This window comes from Carettochelys insculpta, chromosome 31, assembly GCF_033958435.1.
Source record: "Carettochelys insculpta isolate YL-2023 chromosome 31, ASM3395843v1, whole genome shotgun sequence".
NCBI lineage: Eukaryota > Metazoa > Chordata > Testudines > Carettochelyidae > Carettochelys > Carettochelys insculpta.
Genome location: NC_134167.1, coordinates 13,045,302 through 13,062,546, shown reverse-complemented (window position 1 = coordinate 13,062,546; position 17,245 = coordinate 13,045,302). Strand labels below are relative to the sequence as shown.

At 57.6% G+C, this 17,245-nt stretch overlaps 2 protein-coding genes across 22 annotated transcripts in view; one reads left to right on the top strand and one right to left on the bottom strand.

Moving 5' to 3' along the window:
* The window catches only part of CAMK2B (calcium/calmodulin dependent protein kinase II beta), a 114,705-nt gene extending 112,822 nt beyond the window's left edge, over positions 1–1,883 (top strand). For all 18 annotated transcript variants that reach the window (XM_074981524.1, XM_074981522.1, XM_074981523.1 and 15 more), the window contains one exon: positions 1,329–1,883. The gene's annotated coding sequence lies outside the window, so the exon portion shown is untranslated. The remainder of the gene's footprint in view (positions 1–1,328) is intronic.
* Positions 1,884–2,411: 528 nt separating this feature from the next.
* On the bottom strand, positions 2,412–15,937 carry YKT6 (YKT6 v-SNARE homolog). Of its 4 annotated transcripts, none has more exons than XM_074981536.1 (8): positions 15,823–15,937; positions 15,318–15,457; positions 8,782–8,864; positions 7,234–7,334; positions 6,382–6,486; positions 5,601–5,666; positions 4,757–4,858; positions 2,412–3,954 (listed from the first exon to the last, which is right to left on the bottom strand). In XM_074981536.1, exons 2-8 carry the CDS (start codon positions 15,419–15,421, stop codon positions 3,919–3,921), a joined length of 597 nt encoding a protein of 198 aa, XP_074837637.1. In that variant the 5' UTR covers positions 15,422–15,457; positions 15,823–15,937; the 3' UTR covers positions 2,412–3,918. The 4 variants fall into 4 exon arrangements, with proteins under 4 accessions (XP_074837637.1, XP_074837640.1, XP_074837639.1 ...); XM_074981539.1 differs by having other exon boundaries at positions 15,318–15,449; positions 15,824–15,898; XM_074981538.1 differs by having other exon boundaries at positions 15,318–15,450; positions 15,811–15,893.
* Positions 15,938–17,245: the final 1,308 nt, after the last annotated feature.

The window sequence follows — 17,245 nt, the reverse complement described above, 5'->3', positions numbered from 1 at the left end:
ACAGGCCCAGCAATGCTCCGCTGGGCGGGACGGGACGGGGCAACACACCGCCGTGGGCCTGGCGGAGCTCTGCTAGGCCGACCCTGGGGGAGACACCGCTCTGCTGTCAGATAGGTTTGCGGGGCGCTGCTGGAAGGCCCCAGTGCTTAGAGGGCACAAGTGGTCCCCTACCCTCCGGCACCAGCCAGTCACAGGGAGCATGTCTTGCCACGTACCTCCCGCTTCCGCTTCCCCTGGGCCTCCGCCCGCATCCACCTGGCAGGGCTGACCCCCCTCTGCCCCACCGAGTGCAGAAAGCAGGGCCCCCAGCCGGCAAGGACCAAGTATTCCCAACTGCATGCAGAACGCTCTTGGGGGAGCGCCTGGAGAGGTGCCTTGGCCTGGTTTCAGGGCTCACTACCCCCAGGGTGACAGCCAGGTGTGGCTTCTCGCTCAGGGCTGGTGGGATGATGGAATCTGTGACCTTGGGGAGCATCCAGCCAAGGGTTTTGCAGGCACTGGGGGTGTCGGTCAGAGGGGGCAGCAGCCCTAATTCCTGCTGACATGGACAAGAGGGTCTGGGAACCAATCTCAGCCAATCCAGGCAGGTTCTTCCAGCCCCGAAGGGAGCAGCTGTGGCCCCCGGTCAGATCCAACCCCGCCGCAGGTTTATTCGTGAGACTGGGAAAAGGGGAGAGTGCAACTGAAGGAACGACGTCCCGAGCGCCAGTGCAGAGATTCTGGTGCGGGAATTCCTCGTAGCCGAGGTGCTGTGTTAAATGCCTCCGCAAACGATCCTTTGCTGGGATGGGGGCATCGGTTCTTCCGGGCCCACGATCTGAGCAGAGGTGCTGCCAAAGTGCTGAGCTGGAGGAAGCCCAGGGCTCTCGTTAGCCCCTGGCCCCAGTGGCGGGGGAACTCACCAGTTCTTGCTGATCCAAGCTGGCGCCTCTCAGGCGGGCACGGTGGCTGGGCCACGTCCCTTTAGGCAGCCAGGATGAGTGGGCACGGCCGAGTTCCTCACACGTGGACTGGAACCTCTTGAGGCCCCTTGTCGGCCCGATTCCCCTGCCACAAGAGGTGGCCAAGCTGCCTGAGATCAGCCAGAAGCAACCGTGGGAACCCCAAGTCCAGCGCCAACACCCAACAGCGCTCCCTGCGCCTGTGCCGCCAACTGCCAGCTCCCCACAGGCCTCTCCTGTGGTCCCCTTTGCCCGGCGTTTGGTGCCCACGCCGCGCAGGGCTTGCCCCAGCGTTCCACCCGGTCAGCTCAGAAGGCAGCGCCACAGTCCCGCTGGGGGCTGGTGGGGCAGGCACGGCCACGGGCTGCGTCTCTTTGTGTCTTGCAGAGCTACCGCTGGCTGTTCTGGTTTCATCCCAAGGAGACGGTGATTTGAGCTGAGCTGCTAGCCGGGAGCGGCAGTGCCAAGCACGCGCCCGCATGCACCTGTGCCCTTCCCCGCCCGTTTCCAGTGCCTGTGTTTGCAGAAAAATACCCAACAAAACACCGACAAAAAAAAAAAAAAAAAAACCCACCAAACCGACCGCCCCGAGTCCAGCCCAGCCATGACTTCTCCAGCCCCCGCCCCCGTGTCCGTCCAGCCAGGTGAGCAGGTGTTGCGATGAAAAACGTTCCGACTCTGATCCAGCCTTCCTTCTGAAGCTGCCCGCCCCCGCCCCGTCCCCGCGGCGCTCGGCCGAGGCCACCTGCATTCTCTGTCGAAGCATGGACCTTCCCGTGGTCGTGTCCCGTGGTCGTGTTTGCGCTTGGACATCTGTGACCCGTTTTTCGAAGCGCTCCTTGGGCGGCGGACTCTGCTCCCGAGCGCTCGGGCTTCCCCGGATCTCCCCCCTCTTTGTGCTTGTGGATTGTTCTGATGACGATGATATTACTATTCTTTGGACGCCTCTTTGGTTTCTTCTTGGGCGGCCGTGGCCTTGCTGGGCCTTTGCGGGGAGGGAGGGGAAGTGGCGAGCAGCACCCAGGTTGGGGCAGCAGCCTTGTGGAGGGCACTCTGCAGGCCAGGTATGTGCCCAAGGAGGGCAGCAGTAAGGGGCCAGGATGCACTCAGCAGGGCACCCCAGCTGGTGTTGGCAGGCCGCCCCACGCCCCTGGGCTGGGGAGCCCCACGGTAAGCCTGGGGTTCCTGGCTCCGTGGGCCGGATTTGCCCTGGCATTAGCAGAGGTTGGGCAGCACGACAGGGCCTTAAGCATTTTCCCAGGGCTGGCACAGAAACTGCTACTGGTCCACCCCCCTGCAGGGCCCAGGCCAGCCCTGTCCACAGAGGGAGGATGGGGCCCTGGCGCCCCCCTGCAGTGGCCAGGCCCCCAGCGTGCGCGCACACAGAGCCCCTGCCAAGGAGCTAGGGCACCACACCCCAGGCCAGGCCAGGCGGTTGGGGAACCGGAGAGCTAATGAGACCCCGAGCCACGGAGAACAGCCAGAAAACAACTTTATCCACATTGGCACCACGGCAGCGGCCAAGAGCACGCGCACAAGTCCCAGCTGCTCGGCCCCGGCCAGGAGGGAGGCGAGGTGGGGGCCACAGGTAGGAAATGAGCCTGCTGGAGTGTGTATGTGTGTGACTGGGAGGGCAGGGGAGCAGCTCAGCCAGATCTGGGTCTCTCCCCAGCATCCTCCCCGCACCATGGCATTAGCACCTGCTCTCAGGACTTGGAGCAGCTCCTGGCTACCCCCACAGCTCTGCTGCTCACCCTGCTCCCCAGCACCTGCCCATTGCCCCATCTGGAGCCAAACCCCCTGGCAGCTGGCAGGGTGGAGGCTGGTTTCGAGCCAGATGGGCAATGACCAACAAGCTCTCTCCACCAGGGGGATGGTGCCCGCCCCACAGCACACACACCAGTCCCCTCACTGCTCTTCTCTTTCTGCAGCAAGTGGGGGCCTGGCAGCCATCTCAGCTCCCTGGGCCCCCCCCCAAGGCTGCCAGCTGCCCCCTTCTCCCCCTGAGAGCAGTGCTGGGCAAAGGCAGGGATCAGCAAGAGAGGAAAACGTTATTCCAGCCACAGTGAGAGGAAAGGGAGGGGGCTGCGCTCGGCCACCAGCTCAGCAGGGAGGGGGCCACAATTATTTCCCCCTCCTCGACACAAGTAGCCCAGCCAGTCACGCTGGGCGTAGATGGGCCCTGAGCCAGGCCAGGGCGCAGGGCAGAGCAGCCACCTGCATGGAGAGCGCGCATGGCACCGGTGTGAGACCGGCAGGCTGGGACTCGGCCATGGGGGTGCTGAGGTGGGGAGGATGGGCGGGGCAGGGCAGGGCAGGGCAAGGCAGAACAATCCCCTGCAGCAAAGCAGGGCAGCTGGCTGACCTGTGCAGGACAGCACCGGCAGGGGGAAGGCCCAGCCAAGTGCCGCCTCCCCCTCTCCCAGGTGAGCACTGAGTAACCGGTGCCCCCAGCCACGACTCCAGTCCAAGTACCACCTCCCACCTAGTGGCAGCAAGGCCAGTTCCCAGACCCCTGAGGCCCTTCCTCCGTGCTCCTCTGAGGCTGCCCTGCCCCACCAGCCGGCCCCTCAGCAGGAGCTGAGCCCGGCGCCGGGGGGCAGACAAAGGGAAGCAGCCGCCGCCAGCTCCTGGGGCCGTGCCAGGAGCCCCTCTCTAGTGTTGTGTGTGCGCACAGCGATGCCAGCAGGGAGCCATCTGATCTCTGGAGAGGAGGAGTGAGCCCCAGGCCAGGCTGCGCTGCAGGGCCCAGACCGCTGTCCAAGGGGGCAGCCCACTGGGGCCGGAAAGGGCTCTCCAGCCACCAGCACAGCCAGCTGGAGGGCCACCCGCGCAGACAGCCCCGGGGGCTGCAACGCCTGCCCAGCCTCACCGCCCGCACTGGTGCACCTGGAACCAGGGTCCCCCCGCCAGTGGTCTCTTTCCACCCCTGGCCGGTGAAAGGGCTGAACGGGAGCAGCGGGCCCAGCTGGTTGGGTCACATGACCTTGCAGCAGGAGTTCTGCTTTCGGGCCTGGAAAGAAAAGAAGAGCTGAGGGGTCTCTCGGGGAGCGCTCCCCTTGGGAGGCAGCCAGTGCCCACATACCAGGCTCGGCTTGGCCCGGCCCGGCCCGCACACACCCATGCTTCCAGGGCTGGGGAGACAGTAAACCACAGGGACACCTGACCCTGCCTGGGACAGTCAGCCCAGCCAGGGACAGCAGGGAAGGGCTGATCTATGGGGCTGGCCCATCCCAGGGGGTCAGATGTACTAGCCGAGTGCAGCCAGGGCCGGGCTTTACAAGGGGACATTGGCATCCACTAGTTCAGTGCCCTCCACATCAGCCTCTTCCAGTAGGAAAGCCCCTTCCGGCAGCACTTCCGCCTTGGAGTGGGCACTGGGACCTCGCCCAGGCCCCAGGGCCCACTAAGGGAGCCTGCAAACACCCGGAGCCCCTTGGGAGGCGGAGGAGCAGGCCAAGGCACTGGTGTGTGCCAGCGCACAAAAGCTGGAACCCACAGCAGGCCACAGAGCCGGGCGGAAGCGGGTGCTGTGCTCTGGGCGCTGCAGAATGACGGCTCGGGGCCAGGACAGAGGAGGAAATCTCTGCAGCCAACAGCTGCCAGAGACGAACGCTCCTGGGCTCTGAGCGCAGGCGCCGGGCCTGGCTCAGACCTTTCCTCCACACCGAAGCCTCCGCTATTCAGCCTGGGGCACTAAGAGCTCCCTCCAGGGCCCTCAATCACGCACCAGACACTGGGGTAACAGTTTCCCCATGCATGGCTAAGCGCTGGCCCTTTGCCCTCCCAGCCGCCGCCGAGCCCCGAGCGCTTACGGTTTTGTAGAAGTGTTTCGAATGCAGCCCCAGCACCTCCGACTTGGCTACCAGGTCGTCCAGCTTCTCCCCGCGTTCCAGCAGCGACTCCATGGTGTTGTGCTGCAGAGGGAACAAAGCGACCAGCACTGGAAACTGCAGCTCCTGCTGGCGGCTTCCACAGTGGCAGAGCCAACGGTTAAGGTTTGCCCCCGGCTCGGCTACCGGCTCCCCAGACCTAGCGCCCTGGGGGCTGCTCACACAGCTCAGGGTGAGCAAGAGGCAGCTGCTGCCCAAGCACCACCAGCTCAGCTTCCTCTGCGGACACTGCACTGCCTGCGTGAGTGGTGGGGTGACCGTGCCCATTGTGGCAGGCCATGGCTGTCTCAAGGAAATCCCCGCCCAGGAGCACGAGAGGCCTCAGGGGTTAGTTTGAGGGCCTGTGACTCCTGAGGAGCCAGGTTTCCCAGCCTCGTCCCTCACAGGGCGAGGAGCCAACGGCTTTGCTTTCCCCCATCTTGGTCTGGCAGCATCACGCCCAGGACCGGGGCCGTGCGCCCCAGCCTGCCCTATGCAGCCTATGCACTGATCAAGCTACCTCCAGACTCCGAGGCACCTGCCGCTTTACCCGCTTGCCAAGTAACAGCTTGGGAGTGGACTGACAACTCATGACAGTTGGGCCACCCCCAGGGTTCTGGCCAGTCTGCAGCTGGGCTGAGCTGATCACACTGCTCGGGCACGGTCTTGCTCGAGACAGAGCGCTAATTCCCAGGCCAAGCCATACGCTCCCTGCCGCCCAGCAGCCCGCGCCCAGTCCCTTCGCCACGCCCAGGCAGCCCCCCTTGCCCTGTACATGGCCCCTTACCAGGATGATTTTGGTCTCGTCCAGCTCCGCTTGCACTTTTGTCATAGCATCCGCCTCCCGGGGGTTCTTGGGAGAGCAAGAACACAACATGTTACCGAGGACAGATCAGACATGTCCAAGCCAGAAGCTGGTCCCCCGCAAGGCACGCCAAGCCCTGCCCGGATGCAGGGTGACCGTGTGCACACTGCTGGAGCAACAGGGCTCTGGACTGGAAACGGAGTGGTCATTTGCCAAAGGGACTGCTGGGGGTTCTTTCAGCACCGGCGCAGGGTGCAGAGCTGGTCTGGACAACGCACGTCCAGATGCTGAGAGAAAAGACCTTGTCAACACCCCTTACACACTCAGCCAGGCCCAGAACTGCAGTGGCTGAGCCCAGCGTTCCCTGGAAGCTGAGCGTCGGTTGGCCACCCAGCTGATGAGCACACCCACAGTTGGCAGCCTGTGTTATTGTGGTGCACATCCGCACATGCCTCAGTGCACACAACAAAATTCATTCCTCATGCAGATGGAAAAAGTTGGCAGGAACCTGGCCGAGCACTTTGCTATTGTTGGCATATTGAGCCCCACTATGCCAGGATGCAGGGCCAAGCTCATGGTCCTGTTTTAGTGACAGGCCAGTGAAGCCCAGCACCACTAAACAATTTGCTCAAGGTGTCCCTGGAAGCCTGGAGACTGACGCACCACTCCCACGTCCCAGGCAAGTGCCTACCCGCGAAGCCCACCCTTTCCCTGCGGCTTCTCTGCCGGCCAGGTCGGGGCAGTCGTTAAGTACACGTCGTACCTGATATTTACTCAGGTAACTGTCCAGCGCTGTGTAGCTAATCGTCGCTGGAGATCCTGAGGGCCAGTCTACACTACTGACCTGCCTGGAGAATTCATCCAGCACCTGCAATGCAAACCAACCCGAGCGGTGAGCCCGAGCTGTCCTCCCGCAAAGGGGTGCGAGGGCCCAGAGTCATTCAGGAAGACCCATTCCTTGACACCCTGTTCTCTGCCAACAGGGAGGGTGTAGGGGAGCTGTCCCCTCCTGTCAACCTCCAGAAGCCCTGCGCCAGCACAAACGGTGAAGGAACGCACGCCAGCCGTACATTACGTGGCCCATGAGGAAACAGCCCCTAGAATTCAGATAACAAACCAAGGATGTCCCCCCTCCCAAGAGCACCATGGTCTGCAGGGACGTTCGGGACCTCCTGGCACTCAGATGGGAGACCGACAGCAGCGATGACAGCCGAGAACACAGGCAGAGCTCATGCAGGCTGAGAGTCAGCTCCGGCCGACTTGCCCCCCTCCAGCACCAGCCTGGGCCAGGCTGCAGGAAGTTTCTGAGAGGACAAAGATGACCTACGCACCAGGCTACGATCAACAGGCACTGCCTTCTCGGGGCCCACCCAGGACTGAACCCAGACTGGCCAAGTCAGAACGCACTGATCACCTAACCCACAAAGGCACGTTAGGCCTGGACAGCCGCTGCCCTGCTCGCGCTGGTCACCGCCACGGGGCTCATTTGAGACAATGCAGAGTTTCAAGGCCCGGGCAGCGCACAGCTTTCCAGCCACAAAGTGAGCAAGTCGTGCCCAACCCCTCCTGCCGCGCCCAGAAGCAACGAGCTCCAGGTGGGCTCTCGGGGCCTTACCTTCTCCAGCAAGGTGAAACACACGCGTGGGGGGTACTCGCTGTCCGCGACCACCACGCCAGCCAGTCGGTCATTCCGCACGTACACGTGGCAGAGGTATTCTGTCCAAAAGACCAAGGACAAAGGTTTCCCAGGAGGAGAGCACAGCACAGCTTCATCAAGCAGCGTGCCTGGCAACCCGCGGCAGAGTCACGGGCTAGCCCTCTGCTGCCAACCCAAGGTCTGGGCATCACCTTTTGGCAGCACTTAGCGCCGAGGCAGAGCGTGCGGGTGGGGTTTCGAGAAGAAGGGAGCAGAAGGGGATGCAACGTTTCTCCCCAGGGAGGAGCAGAGCCGCACACAAGATTTGGATCGCCCGGGTACCGTCAGGGCACGCGGGGTGCGTGCCGAAAGGCAGCTGACGCTGCGTGCCGACAATCTAAGTCAAACAAAGGCGGGGAAGGGAGGTAACGTACAACTCCAGGCCGCTCGAGTGGTGTAGGTTACACAGTCGATTGGTCCTGGGGTGGGAGGTTACTATTTAATGACGCGCTAGAATGTAGGGAAGGGGCACAGGGTGGCACATTTAGGAAGTTTTGAGCAAACAGATGTAGCAGACGGGGAGTTGCAGCGAGGGGGAATGGAATGAGGTCAGGAGTTTGGGCAGAGAAAAGAGCAGGGACCATGAGGCCGGAGGACACGGGGTGGAGCACGCCAGGGCACAGCCTGGTGCACAGGGATGTGGAGTCTGCATTCTACACAGGAGAAGCCAGCAGAGGGATTCCAGGGCAGTGGGGAGGGGAGCAGCGGCACAGCAGCCTGAGAAGAGCTGAGCAGCTCGGCGGGCTGGAGCAGGGGTCCAGGCAGGAGTGGCAGAGCCTGCGGGAAGTTAGGCTGGGGTGAAGAGCGGCTGGCTGCCAGGCCGGTTCCTGTGCAGACTCGACTTCCCGCCTGAAGTGCCACTCAGCACAGGACTTGGCCTGCGCCCAGCATGGACTGAACTGCGGACTCACCCCACCAGTGCACAGCTCCTGGCCCAATGGAATCCACATTGCCAGCCAGGGACCAGCCTGGGTACTCAGGAACCCTCGGTTTATTCCCCCACAAGGGCCAGTTCCCAGCTATTCTCCAGCGCACCCCCGAAAGGGAAGCGGTGCCAGGGCCTGAATTTCTCATGCATGTGCCGCAATCCATTAGGGGATGCCAGAGCTCCCTGGGCAGAGCAGAGGATGTGACGCCAGCTGCCAGGAATTCTCAGAGGGCGTGGGAGCCTTTGTGGGAATTTCTACCACACCTCAGGGAGGCTATGGTAAGAGCCAGCCATGCTCCATCCATCCAGGACTCCAGCTGTCTACTTTTCATTGCACAGCCAGAGAAACAGCTCCTTCCGATTTGCAACTGGAAGGAGGGGGCAGCCACCAGCACCAGATTCTCTGGAGGAGCAGATCCCGGGGGAAGACCCAAGCATGCCAAGGCTCACACCTGCTCTGTCTCATGAGCTGCAGAAATCTGCATTCCAGTATGCTGCCCGCTATAACCCTAGTGGGACCAAAGCCCTCGCGTCCTTACCTTGCTCCTTCACAGATGCTCTGCTGCCCAGCACCGAGCGCTCGACAATCAGCTCGCTCGTGAAGGTCATGAATTCCTGTACACTGCAAACGTGCGGCATTGTGTTACTTGAAATGCTCTTCCCACAGCCTCCGCCAACAGACCTAGCACCACCCCAGTGCCAAGAACACCATGACTTTGCCAGCAGTTGCTGGATTAGCTCACAGAAGAGCAAGTGCACTTGGAAAAAGTGTGGTGTGACCCATCGAGAGGTTTCCTTTGAATCTTGCATTCCACAGAGCACCTAAGATAGCACCCTGGCCACTCTGAGAACACGGCCAGCTAGCAGGAGCATGATACAGACCCAGATCACTCCTCTCAGCTTCACCAACAACACAGTTATCCACAATCCACTGCTGCTAACCAGCCTCCCCATATTCCCTTCAGTCCAGAAGGGTCTCCTGTAGACAGTACCGTACATTGAAAGGCATACATGTAATTAGAGGCCTCGAATATCATCCTGGTCTAGTTTTAGGCATACTGCTGTACAGCTTGCAGTGTTCGAGGGCTGGTCTCCATGAAGAGGGGCTTTGCCACCCAGCGCTAAGGCATTCTCTCTTATAACCTGTATACCTGTGTCACGGAGTTGGGGGGCAGGGTGAGAGTCAGGCTGGATGTGTGTGAGACAGGCACAGCAGCTCACAGCCGCTAAGGATGACCCCCTGGGGCTGTAACCTTAGCTAGCAGGTAACATCTCTGTCCTGAACAAAGAGCAGGGAGGAGTGGAGCGGATTTGAATCGGAGAGGCAGTTAGAAGCTGGGGGGGCAGGGGAGAGTTGGAAGGCAGCCAGCCTGGTGAGGGGGGAAGCTACACCCCAGACGGGGCACCCCTCAGGCTCCCCTCCCCAGGATGGGTTGGAATGACTGTCTCTGCCGGCTGTACTACCCCTCTGCACAGGGCTGTGCCTCTGTTGACTAAAACTCCCCGTTCTACCTGCTGAGTGAGAGTCACTCCTGCCTGTGGACAGGGGGCAGAGCCTGGGGACCCCTGAACCCCATCACAATCTGTCCCTCTGTCCATCAAGCCCCAGGCCCTTCAAATGGATTTCTGGTAACTCCTACGCCTGTGCAGCAGGTTCGGTACCGGGAGCACCAGCAGGACTTGAGGCTCACTTTGAGTTGGTGAGCTACAGGTGAGTGGCAGGGAGAGGCCCACTGGGCCAACGAGTCCAACAGGAAGGACTGTACAATACTCAGCCCCCGAATGGCTCATCATGACTCCTTTGTGACACTCAGACACAAATCTAACCAGACCATTCCCGTCTCACCAGCCGCATCACAGAACTCCGAACTTCAAATTCAATTCATCCTTCATTAATTTAGGAAGTAAACTTAAGGTCTGCCCTGTGCATGTCTAAAGAGACCGGCTGATGATAGTGACTCAACATTGTTTCTTTTTAACCCTGAAGCGCCAAAGTCTCTTGGCCTGTGTCTACACAACAGCCTAAATACAAAAGCTACGTCTACATTACAGCGATCTTTTGAAAGAAGCCGTTCCAGAAGATCTCTTCCGAAAGAACTTTTTGCAAAAGAGTGCACCCGCACACAAAAAAAGCAGATCAAAACAGCAATCTGTGCTTTGGAAAGAGAGCCTCCGCTCGCTGGGACAAACGGGCCAGGGACTGAAAAAGTCAGGCCCCATGAGGGTTGCTCTTTCGAAGGAAGGGCCCTGCCGTGTGTCTAAAGAAGCTGTCACAAGAAAGCCCTCTTCCTGAAATGGGAGTGAAAGGAGCGCCGTGCTCTTTCCATTTACTTTGGAAAGAACGCTTTGCGTGTGTAGAAACTCCGTAGGGCCTTTGGAAAGAGTCCCCTTCTTTTGAAAGATTTTTCTGAAGAACTTGCTAGTGTAGACCCAGCCACAGCAACCTAGGCCATTTGCGTAGCTTATTTTGAGTCAGTTTCAAACTAGGCTAATTCAGCACGTGGCACTTTATAAACAGCACGTCGAAATAAAGCACTATTTTGAGGCGCACCACTTACTCCTCCTACGACAATGCATACAGGGATGTCATAACAGCGTGCCCATTATTTTGAAATGACAGGTGCGTTGCATGACACAGGGCAGTGACTTTGGGATGCCACAGTATCCTGAAATAGCTCCCACTGTGTAGACATAACCTTACAGAGCGAACCAAATTCAATCCCTTTTATACACCATTTTATTTTACCAAGGTCTCATCACTTAAAGCTCCAGAAAGCCAAGAAAGGACCGCTGACCTGCAAAGGTGTCACAGAGCCTGTTTGGCCAGAAGGAGTTTTATTACTAGAGATGATGCCTAAGCAAGACTCCAAGTTAATGCTCACCCCAGAACAGCTCTGCAGGAGAGAGGTATAGAGATACATTGAACTCCAGAAGTCTTTATTACCAACCTAAAAGCTGTTTCTCCTGTTTTTCACTCCAAGCGTAAGCAGGGAAAGACGACTTACTGTCATTTAAAGGAGAGGGGGAAGGGAAATGAATGTGAACATCCTTTTAAAACCATTAAAGGGCCTTTAATGTTAACCTTAGTCTCAATTCCTTCCCCTCAAAGCTGTCTTCAGCTCACATTTACTTTTGTCCTGCCTTTACAAGCAAAGACACTGCATTCCAGAGCAGTCTCATGACTGCAGTGCGACATGGCAGTACACCAGAGGTGTCATACGTTTACCCTGGCGGATATATTTTGCAGGCCCAGACAGTATGCTCAGACTCTGCAAAAATCAAAAATCTAGGTTTCATTTCTAGTTATGGAGACAGCCTTCAAAATGTGAACCAAGAATAAACTGATAGCCTTGTCTTGGGTGTGCAGAGAGGAGTAATACCTCTCCCCGTATTTAAATCCCCACATGCAGCCATGAAACTGCCAAGATTGCTGTCAGTTTCACACCACTTCTGGGGAGGCCCATGAGCACAGGCAGGCATTGGTGTTACTCAGAGGGAAGCCTGAGCTTCAGCTATCAGAAACTTGCACTCCAACCAGTTGTCAGGAGGCTTTGGGGGGCTGAGATTCTTCTCCCATTCAGCTGCTGGTTTGCATGCAAGGAACAAGTGGGATGCAGCCCTTCACTTATCAGACACCTATGGTCAGACTTATGAAAGAGGGTGCTTCTAGAGAGACTCCAGTAGGCCAAAATCTCAGCCACTCCATATTCCTAGGGGTTGCAGGTGCAAGAGTCATCAGGCTTCTCATCTGAGAAATATCCTGGACCCCACCAGTTACTTCAAGCCTCACAATTGGTTTCATTGGGACTGGTCTCCAGGAGCGAGGCACCCAGATCAGAACAAGGGACTAAAGTCAAAAGTAGCAAGCATGGCCCTCACACAATGCACTCTTCCCATCAGCAGCCCACGTACCCCCATGCTTCACTTCCAGGGATTCAATCGGCCTTCTAAAACACGTTAAAGTAAGTTCAAAAGGGCTTTCCGAAACATACACCCCGCCCTGCTGTCTTACTCTGCCACCTTTCCGCATCCGAACAGCTCTCCTTCCTGCTTTTAAGCCCCAGTACCCAGAAAGCTGCCTTTATCCCAGAGCACTCTCAGCTCATAGGTGTTCAAGAACCTAAGTCAGATCAAAGTCCATGTAGCCCAGTATCCTGTCCTCTCACAGTAACCAGTGCCAGGTGCCCCAGAGGGAATGAACACAACAGGTAACCACCAAGCGATCCACTCCGTGTTGCCTCTTCTCAGTATCTGGAAAACAAAGGCTAGGAACACCACCCCTGCCAATCCTAGCTAATAAGCACTGATGGAACTTATTTAGCTCTTTTTGAGCCCTGTTATAGCCTTGGCCTTCGCATCTTCCGGTAAGGAGTTCCACAGGTTGACTGTGCATTACATGAAGAAATACTTCCTTTTGTTGTTTTAAACCTGCTGCCTATTTATTTAACATGAGAACTCGGGTCACCAAATTATGAGTAAACAGCACTTCCATATCTACTTTAGCTACACCTATCAAGATCTGATAGATTTCAATCATATCCCCCAGCCCCACAGTCTTATTAATCTCTCCTCACAGAATCTGTTCATGACCCATTTTCACTGCCCTTTTCTGAACCTTTTCCAACTGCAAATATCTTTTCTGAGATGAACTGACTATATCTGCATTCACTACTCAAGATGTGGATTTATATAGAGGCATATAATATTTCGTCTTATTAACTATCCTCTTCTTATCAATTCCCAACAGTGTTAGCTTTTCTGACTACAGCTGCATATCAAATGGATGTTTTCAGCAAACCATCCACGATGACTAAGAGCAATCTCGAGTGGTAATAGCTAATTTAAATACATCATTTCACTGTCTGAATAGTTAAACCACAAGTTTTATTTAAAGCCATGCCAGTGCGATGCATTCAACTCTTGGGCAGTTTCTACATTCCCTTGCTGTGGTATACAAGTTAGATGATGGATACAGATTAACGCAATAATATACTGTTACAGCGTGACAATGTGTAGTAAGCTAGTTGGTTTTTCCCACCTTCAGTTACCAAAAGCGGAAGATTTTAAATGAACAGTAGCAAGTGAATTGACTATGCTGTTTAGTTTTTGAAGGACTCCCAATTTGGACAAGGAGAAATAAAAAGTGTTTCACTTTCAGATTCTCAGTATTATACCATAAGGCTTCCAAAAGCTGCAAGAGAAGATTTGGTCAAGGAAGTGTTCTGCCAGGAGTTTGAAATGGAAAAAAGGTCAAATCATTCCCATGGGAATCTCAGGTTTTGTAATACGGGCTGCCAGCAGACATACAAATATGGAATTCCAGGTGTGGGGGTTTTAAGGAATAAGTCCAAGGTCTGATTGTAATACAACACAAAAACACTAATTTCTGGTCTCACTCAATTCTAGAAAACCCTCGTTACAAGTTGACAAAAAGGTGCGCGTAGCAGAGGGCTAAATTAGGTATCTTGTGAGCTACCTGCCCCTACCATGCTTAATTATGACATTTTAGCAAATCTCATGAAAGCATCATTGGACAAGATGACTATGAATTTTTTAAAAAAGCACTCACTTTAAAACCCCAGTACATTTTCAGGACCAGGAAACATTAAAAACTTAAGACAAAATTTACATTTGAGGCCAAATTCGTTAATCCTTGACAGTGCTTGCAAGCATTTATACACCAAATTTCAAGGAGCTACGAAGATAAAATTAAGCCTGTGCCAGTTTGTGGGACTGGCATACCAGTGAGGAAAAATAAGAAGATTATGCATGCACAAGGCACTCAAGGTAATGAAAATAAAGAAACCTATTTTCTTTTTAAAAAGTCACAAATTCTGAGAAGCAGCTTGTTGTAGAATGCAACAATGAATGTGGTCAAATTGTACGATGTATGACTTTTTCCTGCACCAGTAATTTTCTTCCTTCACTGATGTTACAGCAATTTTCCAGAAAGATTTTACTAACTTTATTTCAATGAGCACATTCCAATTACTCCTAGTGCAGACTGCCCCAGTATCAGCCCTCATACATATGGAGCCTCTGGTTATGCCAAACAGGGCAAATACGTAATGATGTCAGCGGAGTACATTTTCCTTAGAAATGGCTACCGCACACAGCAGGTACTCACAAATGTGTTCATTTCACGTTCATCTTTTAAAAAAATCCCCCTAAGACAGTCCATCAGCAAGTAAAAGGCCAAGTGTTCCACAACTGAAAACTGAATGAATCATTTTCTTCAATTTAGGTATTTGTATGGACCCCATTACTATAGCGTTTGTAAACCAAACAATTTTTAATGCACTTATCCTCACAATACCCCAAAAAAGGACGGATTATGACCAGACTGCCCCACTAGAGATTAACATTTAATAGTCATTTAATGACAGAGACACACTGCAGGTTGGTGCTTAGCATACCCACTCGGGACCTGGAGAGAGAGAGCCTGAGCGGCAGATCTCCTGCCCCAAACACACTATGCAGAAAACTGGCCATCTCAAGGCAGACTAAGGCAGCCCCACAGCAAGTTAGAGTACCCTCCCAACAGGAAGGGAAGTTCTGTTCAAATCCTCTCCATCAGAGGGGAACTGAACTCAGGCCTCCCAGCCAGTGCTCTGACCACATCTGACGAAGCAGGTCTTTGCCCTCGAAAGCTTATACTCCAAAATATCTGTTAGTCGATAAGGTGCCGCAGGACTTCTTGTTGTTTTTGAAGGTAGAGACTAACTCGGCTCCCCCTCCAATACTGGGCTATTACAAGGCTGATGGTATGAACGCCAGAGGCTCCTTTTCTGGCCAGATTCTGAACAGGGCCTGATCCAGTGGGCAGCCCCTGGGCTGGCTCCTGTGCCCACGACAGGTGTCCCATCTGCGAGCCCAAAACCTAGATGCAGGCACCCAACTCCCCTCGCGGTCCCACCCACACGACTCGCCTGGGGTCACACGAGGCACCCGCAGCAGAGCGGGGGCTAGAACCCCCCTCGCTCAAGCCTGCACGCCAGCCGCCCTCCCAAGCTGCCCGCGGCCGGGCAGGGAGGAAGGAGCCCCCGCCGCAGCGGTGCCGCGCCCCGGGACCCACCTGGTTTTCTGGAAGAAGCTGAACGAAGACAGGTCGTAGGCGGCTTTCAGCAAGCGCACTCTGGGGTCGCCTTTGTAAAGGACACTCAGGCTGTAGAGCTTCATCCCGGCACCTCCCGCCACCGCCGCCGCCGCCGCCGCCTGAGCGAGAAGGGCCGCCGGGCGTCAGGACGGGGCGGGAGCGCCGGCGGCGGCCCAGGGCACAAAACCCGCCCCCCCCACCGGCCCGGGCTCGAGTCCCGGGAACGCCCCCACCCCCCAGCACAGCGCCCCCGCTCCCGCAGCGGCCCCCCCCCCCACAGGGCCCGGCCCCCCCCCCGCCACCGCAGCGCCCCCCCAACAGCTGCCCCGGCCCCCCCTCTCCCCACCTTCCCCCCGCTCCCCGCCCCACCACAACAGACCAGGGCCCGGCCCGGTACCGCCCCCACAGCTCCCCGCCTCCAAAACAGACCCCGGCCCCGGCCCCCCCCCGCCATCGCCGCGCGCCGTTACCGGGCGGGTCCCACCTCCTTCCTGCGGCTCCGGCGGTTGCCGCGACGGACAGACTCGCTTGCCGCCGCCGCCGCCGCCGGCCAGAAGCAGCCGCCGACCCGGAAGCAAAACGCAGCGGCCGGAAGTGGGTCCGTGCCACGGAGACGCGGTCGCGCTGCGCGTGCGCTCGGCAGCTGACGGACCCGGCCAATGAGCATCCGCCTGACGGGCAGCCTCGGACTCCCTCCGCCCCTCGCCGGGCCGCACGGCCAATCAGCATCGCCCCTCCTCCGCGGGCGGGGTCCATTCCCCCGGGGAAGCGGGCAGATTGGAGGACGGGTCCTTCGGGGGAGGGGGCGGGTCTCACTGGGGGCGGGTCCCCCGGGGGAGGGGGCAGGTCCCATGGGGGGGCCGGGTCCCTCGGGGGAGGGGGCAGGTCGCATGGGGGTCCGTTGCCCCGGGGGAGGGGGCAGGTCCGATGAGGGGGCGGGTCCCTCGGGGGAGGGGGCGGGCCCCATGCGGGGCTGGATCCCCCGGGGGAGGGGGCAGGTCTTGGGTGACCTCCCCAGGCCACATTCAGGACCTGCGATGGGCTGGGCCAAACAAGACGGATGGTCACCAGGCGCTCAGGCGGTGGCTGCCCTTTGGGGGCTCCCTGGCTGCCGGCGGCAGCAGCCACTTTTGGCTTCCCCATGCAGCGGGGTGTCAGTAGCCACGCTGGTCCGGCTCCCGCTTCCCCGAGCCATGGGGGGCAGGATCCGGGCCAGCCCGTGTCAGTGGGCCTCCCGGTTTCCCCTAGGGGCCGGGAGCTGGGAACCTGGCGGAAGCCGTGCTGGTCAGGCTCCAGCTCCCCACGGCTCGGGGAGCCAGGAGCCAGCAAATAAGGGGCGATTCGCTCCATTTTGGAAATAAATCGGGGCGCCTTCCTGCCACCTGAAATACAGGGCTGTCCCAACCAATACGGGATGGGTGGTCACCCTAGGCAAGTCCCCACAGGGGGACAGGTTCCCAAGGGGTGGGCAGTTCCCCCAGGGATGGGCAGATTCACCCAGGGAGCAGGATGGGAGGGTCAGGGCAGTTCCCCCAGGGAGCTGACTCAGCTTGCTCTCCCTCCCCCACTCTGCCTGCACCCAGAGGCCTAGTTCACACCCAGCTTTTATACCCATGTGATGTCCTGGGGACTGGATTCAGGCTCCATTTGCCATGGGGTGAGCACCACTAGTCTGGAGTCAGCCCTGCCCTACCAGCGCAATCTTTGGAATGCCAGGTTTGGCCCTGCTACGCCCAAATGGACCCCGCCACACCAGTGCAACCAGATGGGCGCTTCTGTACTGAGGTCAGCACCTATATATCCAGATCCTTGTGAAGGCAGAAGAACAGTTCAAGAGAGATGGCGGCTTTTCAAAGAGATGTTATTAAGGGCACTGGAACCACCTGTTAGCACCAATGGGGAGCACA

What these genes read in the sequence shown, in the direction of transcription:
- YKT6 (XM_074981536.1), bottom strand. Translation starts at nt 15,421, where the DNA reads ATGAAGCTCTACAGCCTGAGTGTCCTTTACAAAGGCGACCCCAGAGTG. An exon ending in GTTACCTGAGTAAATATCAG is followed by an intron (nt 5,667 to 6,381) that starts GTACGACGTGTA and finishes TGCTCTCCCAAG; the next exon opens with AACCCCCGGGAGGCGGATGC. An exon ending in ACGAGACCAAAATCATCCTG is followed by an intron (nt 4,859 to 5,600) that starts GTAAGGGGCCAT and finishes TTCCCTCTGCAG; the next exon opens with CACAACACCATGGAGTCGCT.